This window comes from Nicotiana tabacum, chromosome 18, assembly GCF_000715075.1.
Source record: "Nicotiana tabacum cultivar K326 chromosome 18, ASM71507v2, whole genome shotgun sequence".
NCBI lineage: Eukaryota > Viridiplantae > Streptophyta > Magnoliopsida > Solanales > Solanaceae > Nicotiana > Nicotiana tabacum.
In genome coordinates this window covers 62,770,852-62,778,669 of record NC_134097.1, presented here as the reverse complement: position 1 = coordinate 62,778,669, position 7,818 = coordinate 62,770,852, and the positions used below count along the sequence as shown (strand labels likewise).

Below are 7,818 nucleotides of genomic sequence, written 5' to 3'. Positions count from 1 at the left end.
AAAACACTGTTCAAAACCCGGAAAATACGCCAGTATATTATACTGGAGTTCCACCATAAGTATGCTTGAACTCCAACATATTATACTGGAGTTCCAGGATAAGTATGCTGGAACTCCAACATAATATGAAGGAGTTCCAGCATAAGTACACTAGAACTCCAGCATAATATACTGGAGTTCCAGCAAGTATAATTGTCCAGTATAATATACTGAAGTTTGGAGCACCGATGCTCCAGTCTCCGGTATATTATACTGGAGTCAGCAAAGTATACCGGTCCAGCATAATATGCTAGAGTTCATACACAGGTGCACCGAACTCCAGTATATTATGCTGGACCGGTCTCTGTTGCAGCAAAATAGTGGATATTTTTCATTGACTTCGTAAACGCTGGCTATTTTTGAATGACCAGTCCGAAAACTGGCTATACCGTACTATTTTGTCTTCATTTGTGGTGGTCTGATTGTAAGATCAAACCAAGGGGGAAGTGCACGGTTAGCCATTAATAACACATATATTTACTTTTAAACCACTGTTTAAAATGTCCATAGTCTTTAGCCACTGCTTTAATAAACTTTAACTATCCGGACGAAAATACCCTTATGCTCATGTCCTTAATTTTGAACTTAACTTCAGGACTTCAAGACTACATGTTCCTAACTTTTGAACTTGGAACTCTAAGTTCAGGACTACATGTCCTTAACTTTTGAACTCAACTTCACGACTACATGTCCTTAACTTTTGAACTTGTAACTGTAAGTTCGGGACCAAGTGTCCTTAACTTTTGAGCTTGTTAGTCTAAGTTCAAGACCTATTGTCCTTAACTTTTGGGCTTATTAACCTAAGTTCAAGACCTATTGTCCTTAACTTTTGAACTTGTAACTGTAAGTTCAGGACCTATTGTCCTTAACTTTTGAGCTTGTTAGTCTAAGTTCAGGACCAAGTGTCCTTAACTTTTGAACTTGGAACTCGAAGTTCAGGACCAAGTGTCCTTAACTTTTGAGTGTTTGGACATTACCAAGAGTGTAATTCGTATTTATTGGATTGAAGAGACACAATGTCGAGCAACTTTGGAGATGGATATGCGACGAGATCGGATGAAGAAGGTTTTGGAGGCATCTATGGAGGAAACAAAGAGGATGAAGAAAAGATAATCCATGGAAAAGCCCCTGGTAATGGTTTATGTTCTATATTTATCTTCTTGCTCTTAATATGTCTTCTAATGTCAATTCATCTATTTTTTTATTAATAAAATAGAGTATGATACTAATCAAGGAAGTGAAGTCATAGAGAAGGAGAAGGCACATAATAAACTGTCATTCCTGTTTAGAAGAAAGGGTAACACAGTCATTTCATATTAATTTTAATAAACTAGTGGCTAATATTGCTAAGCATTGAAAATGCTGGATAAAAAGTAAATACCACTTTAAAAAGTGGCTACGCCACACAATTTTTACTCAAACCGAGTCTTTAACTCTGAGAACACAAGCCCAAGCGGGCCTGAGTCTGATCAAATGTGTGAGCCCAATAACCATGGGCTGCATACACAAATATTACTAGTTCATATTCATGTTTCAGCAGCTATCTAATGACCTCGAACATGTATTTTGATCGACCTACACTTTTTAAGTCTATAATAATTTGTGTAAATACTAGTTTTTTTAGTCTCAATCAAATCCAAATAAGCAAACATTTAGCCCCAACAAGCAAGCTCTGATATACCACATCAACTCAGAAATTTAAATCAATTCATTAGTATGTAAAATTATTGTTAATATGTAACCTTCCATGAACGGCACTGTCGCGAACGTTATTAGGCCTTCTAAAATGAACTATTCGGTCAACTGGGATTAGACTAGAGTAGATTCTTTCAATAAACTTTGGGCCAAAAAGAATTCGGCTGGCCCAGGCATAATATAACTGAAACTCGGGTGAAATTCAATAATAGCCAGATTTATAACTGGTCGTTCAAAAATAGTCCAGTTTCAAAAGTAATTGAAATTTAGCCACTTTTCATATAAAGATAAATCTGAACGAAAACACTGTTCAAAATCCGGAAAATACGCTAGTATATTATGCTGGAGTTCCAGCATAAGTATACTTGAACTCCAGCATATTATACTGGAGTTCCAGGATAAGTATGCTGGAACTTCAGCATAATATGATGGAGTTCCAGCATAAATACACGAGAACTCCAGCATAATATACTGAAGTTCCAGTAAGTATACCGGTCCAGCATAATATACTAGAGTTTGGATCCGGTGCTCCAGTCTCCAGTATATTATACTGGAGCCAGGAAAGTATATCGGTCCAGCATAATATGCTGGAGTTCATACACAGGTGCACCAAACTTCAGTATATTATGCTGGATCGTTCTCTGTTGCAGCAAAATAGTGGCTATTTTTCATTAACTTGGTAAACGTTGACTATTTTTGAATGACCAGTCCAAAAAATGGCTATACCGTGCTATTTTTACCTGAAACTCGCATGACAGTTAATAAGATTACAAACCCGCTCACATTCCCATTTTATTTTATTTCTTCTATAATCAAAGGCCTCACAATAATCTCTAACTTAGGAGTTGAACAATCATAAATATCGTTAGTATGCTTTTAGGCATGTGAATTAATATAAATCATTCTAGTTATTGGTACGGATTCCGTGGCATAACTATGATATCTAACTCCAAACTCAAGTGCGCTTTTACACGACTTAATCCTTTAATTTCAATTAATAATAAATGTGTTGTTAAATAATGGGTATGTACACATGACATAATTTTTGATACGTACACAATAAATGCGGTTTAACGTGACTTGTTCAAGATAAATTTCATACCTCTTTAAAATATTTAATTAAAAGCATTATAAAAATGAAAATATGCAATAGATCCATCAAATATGGAATAATCCGAATTAATTAAGCCAAAAATAATTATCAAGAGATCATCCTAAAACTATACGGGAGTGCCTCACACCTTCTTCCGGGTAAACAGAATTTCTTACCGGACTTCTATGTTTTGCAGACAGAATTTCAGAGTCAAAACTTTCCTTGATTAGGGATTTAATATACTGTGACATGGAACATCGAAAATACTTCATTCTAAGTGGCGACTCCTTAAAAAAATAATAAAATCAATCCCTTTTCAAATCATGTCACTTTAATTGAAAAAAAATTCTTTTTCCATAATCCCTGAAAAAAGGAGGTGTGACAATACAATCTAAAGTAGGCATCATCAAATAAATAATAAAAATTGTGAAAATCAATACAACTATCCCAAGAACTAGTAATTCAAGCCATGAGTGACTAAGAATAAGAATACAACTCTGATAAGAAGAAAGTTGACATCATTTGTTCGAAATTTATATAAACGGAAGTATAAGTCCTAAACTACCATGAACGAGGTGGTAGCTTGTAGTTGGAATGCTGGAACATCCTCAATACTCTACCTCGAACTCCGTAGCCGCCAAGCTCCAATTATATGTATGCATGGTGCTGAAGTGTAGTATGAGTACAACCGACCTCATGTACTTACTAATTATCTTGACTAACATCGATGAAGTAGTGACATTTTTAAGTCAAAAGATACTTACTAATAAGACATGTGCAATTCGTAAGCAAGAGAAATAACAAGAGAAAAGACAAGTAACAATGAAAGATTCAAATAAACGAAATAATGAGCACAATCAAATATAACAACCAACCATTTCTCAATAAACGTGTACGAGATATCAAAGCCAAATGGCACAACAACACCTTTTATGCTTTTAGCTCATCCTTACCAAGCATATGTATATATGTCTAATCAAATGGCACGGCAACACCCTTCGTACATTTATCTTATCCTCACCAAGTATATTTATAACAACACCAAACAAGGTAGAAGGCGTATAGATGTAACTGCAGTAAACAAGGTAGAAGACATAGATGTAACAACACAAAAAAGTAGAAGGCGTGTTGATAATAGTAACAAACAAAGTAGACGACATGTAGATGACAGTTGTAAACAAGATAGGAGGCATACATGTAACAATATCAAACAAGATAGAAGGCATGTATTTAACAACCAAACAATAAAAGAAGGCATATATATGTAATAGTAACAAATAAGGAAAAGGCAAATGTGTAACAACAGTCAAGCATGGTAGGCATATATGTGTATGTGAGGAAATAATGAACACAATATACTGCATGTCTCTCGTCCTTAGTTCAAGTTAACTTTAACTTGAATGTAATAACTCAAATACCTAGTATAGTTGCTTCTAATGAAAGCTGAAATGTACAACTCAAAGCACCTATTGCACTTTGAACTAGAAATAAAAACGGACACGTAAAATTCTTTATGGAATTGGTTCTTCAATCTGGTTCATGTAGCAAGGATCGCACTCTCGCACGTCACACGAATTGCTCACTAAATGCCTTGCTAGTTGCTCTCAATTCATGCTTAACTTCAGTATGTGCTTAGTGAATAAAGAGTAACTATAAGTGTATTACTTTACTCTTCTTTGGTGGAAGAGTTCTCGTTAACTTCAACCTCTAACTCTTTCCTTATTTTGGATTGAGTTCTCTTCATGTAAGGAGTCCTGCTCCTTATCACATATGCAAAATTTTTGTCCAGGTTTATCAAAAATAAACTACCTACACTTATCTCTTTCACGTCATACCTTAATGCTTGATCTCAACTATGATCTGCTTACAGTATCTATGAACCTGTTTTATGCACGTGTTCCTTTATCAAATCATTAAAACCTATAATGCCTAAGTCAATAGGAATTAAGCTATTTCTTTACCCTTTTTTGTGCATAATCTCCATTAACAAATATCATTCCTGCTAAATGTATTCACCAACAGATTCAAAGTAAGTAGATTATTAAGGTCATTCACCGTTTGCTGAAGTATAGTCTCCAATCGACACATATTAACTGGGTTATGATCTTTACTCCTAAGTAGAACAGGAATGAAACGGAATGCTGAGTCTCCCAAAGTAGTGGATTTTATTGCTTCAGCGTTTAATGGATTGGTGCATTCATTAATATCACAATCTTAGAAATTGTAGGGATTGGTGGATTTTATTGGTTGAGCATATCTCTTTAACAACGAACTTATTTACACACTGAGCAACGTTTGTTGGTAAAATTTTGTGGCTGAGAAGAAAAGGGATAACTGGGGCCTCCTTTCTATCTTATTTGTAACGCTGAAAACCCAACATTTGGATATCATTTGTAGAATGGACCTTTGCTTATTCCCACATGACCACTGCCCACCAATTGAGTTTGTTGTGGGAAGTTGATAAAGAATAAGATATGGACATTGCAGTTGGAAGAAACATCCAAATTCTGGCATTCTCTGGTTCATCTTTTCATGGAAAGAGTATATGTAAAACTTCTGTAGCTTTGAAAGGAACTAATTGGCCTGCTAGAACAGGACATTCTTTAAGGCAATGCAGAACGGCGGTTAGAGCTCAGCAAAGGCCAACATGGCTTCCTGGGCTTGACCCTCCACCCTATCTTGATGGAACGTAAGCAACCTCCTCGCCTTTGGATAAATTTATTTTGTTTAACCATCTACTATCCAAAGTCTACTAGCTCAGCTCATTTGAATTTGTGCCTCGTAGAGCCTACTAAAAGGGAGAACTTCCTCTATCGGGAGTTTATCCGTTCCTAAGGCTTGCACCAGAGGAAATTGCCAATTAATGAGAAATGAATTTGCATACATAGTGAATGATACTTTCTTGTTTTTGTTTTTGTAGTCTTGCTGGAGATTTTGGGTTTGATCCACTAGGACTTGGAGAGGATCCTGAAAGTTTGAGATGGTATGTACAAGCAGAACTAGTTCATGCCCGTTTCGCCATGGCTGGGGTTGCTGGAATTCTTTATACAGATGTATGTCATTTAAAACTTCATTATTATGTTAAAGTCTAATCGTTTTTCACTTGGTTTCTGTAAAATGTCAGACTTTAGCTCAATGTTTCTGGTGAATTTTGGGATTTTCTTTGTAGTTGCTTCGAGTGACGGGAATAAGTGACTTGCCAGTGTGGTATGAAGCGGGAGCTACAAAATTCGATTTTGCAAGCACAAGAACTCTTCTCATTATTCAACTATTATTGATGGGGTAAAAGGTTTATCAATGTTGATTCAAGACTACATTTTAAGTAGCTGGCAGTAACTTTCCCTCTGTCTAATTTCTTTTTGTATAGGTTCGTTGAAACAAAAAGGTACATGGATTTTCTAAACCCTGGCTCTCAAGCAAAAACTGGATCCTTCTTTGGGCTAGAAGCTGCATTAGAAGGCCTTGAACCAGGGTAAATTACATTTATTGTTGGCCAAAACATTGTATGGTCAGACCTCTCTATAACAGCATCCCTATATGACAACACTTCACTATAAAAACCAAGCTTTTTCGGAACCAATTTTCATATTATGTTATAATATATGTTCTCTATAACATCACTTCGTTATAACATCCAAAAATATTCGGAACAAACGAGGCTGTTATAGAGAGGTTTGACTATAGCATTATACTAACAGGGTTTATCTTGTGCATGAGGTTCCTCTCTTGCTAGTAGGAGAAGAACTGTAGAGGCGGATCTATGACGGGCTTTATGGGTTAAGTTGAATCTATTACTTTCAACTCAAACAGTCTACATATATGTTAACAAAATTAAAATGTTAACGTGGGGAATCGGCCTCTTATCATTGACTCTAGATTTTGCATTGCTTTTGGAGAACGGGCTAATGCTGCTACTAAGCATAGGGAAAACACTTTGATTTTGAACAGGTATCCTGGTGGTCCTCTACTGAATCCTCTTGGAATTGCAAGAGATATAGAGAATGCTCATGACTGGAAGCTGAAAGAGATAAAAAACGGTTAGTTTAGCTGAATCATACTTTTAGTGCTTTCAACTATTGTCCAATTTTCATATATACTTTCCTCTATGTTTTGTAGGACGGCTAGCTATGGTGGCTATGTTTGGCATCTTTGTCCAGGCTTCTGTTACCCATGTTGGTCCTATCGATAATCTGGTCGAGCATCTCTCCAATCCATGGCACAAAACAATTATCCAAACCATTTCTGCATCTGGTTCTTGATCATTTAGAGTATATATGTTTCATGACATACTGATATGTGTTCATATAAAGGCTACTTAGTGAAGCAAGTCAACCTTCTGTAAGAATTCATGCGTATCAATCGTTTCCTACAATTAATATAGTGGGACATGTAGTAGAGAGCAATGGTCAATGGGAGGAAATAATAGGCTAGTATACAGGACAGAAGATGGAATCATATGGTTTCAATACAAAGATCAAACACCGAGTGATCTGAGGATGTTCTTCAGACGACGAGGAAAAAACTTACACAAACTGGCCGCACCAAACAATAAGTGCAATATATGTGCCTTACATATAAACTATTATTACCCATGATATGTTTTCTTACTATGATTTGCGACTCTTGAAGGTTAAATTCTTTGATTTGGTGTAAACATCGGATTATCATAAAAACCATCTTCTGCCCATGAGAAATGGGCAATATTCACATTGGAAGCTAGTGATTACAACATTCAAGGAGGATTGGATGAAGTTAAGTGGAGGACATGGATTCAAACTGGCAGAATACTGTGGTAATGGTAAAAGAAAAAAATTCTGATCGTGAGGTGTTTTAGCATTGAATGACATACCAAATGATACAAAAGTCTCCACAACATATGAATTATACAATACATAATACCAACAAACACAGGGAACCGATATATTTCTATTAGGCCAAACTTTAGAAACAGTGCTAGTTTCTTCTATTTTCTTTCAAAACTACCAGGATTA

The 7,818-nt window shown here is 35.9% G+C and overlaps 1 protein-coding gene across 1 annotated transcript; it reads left to right on the top strand.

The window, feature by feature from the left end:
• Positions 1 to 4,946: 4,946 nt before the first annotated feature.
• LOC107775375 (photosystem I chlorophyll a/b-binding protein 5, chloroplastic) lies at positions 4,947 to 7,437 on the top strand. Its single transcript, XM_016595100.2, has 6 exons — positions 4,947 to 5,516; positions 5,748 to 5,880; positions 5,997 to 6,109; positions 6,195 to 6,299; positions 6,776 to 6,864; positions 6,944 to 7,437. Exons 1-6 carry the CDS (start codon positions 5,302 to 5,304, stop codon positions 7,084 to 7,086), a joined length of 798 nt encoding a protein of 265 aa, XP_016450586.1. The 5' UTR covers positions 4,947 to 5,301; the 3' UTR covers positions 7,087 to 7,437.
• The last annotated feature ends 381 nt before the right edge of the window (positions 7,438 to 7,818 follow it).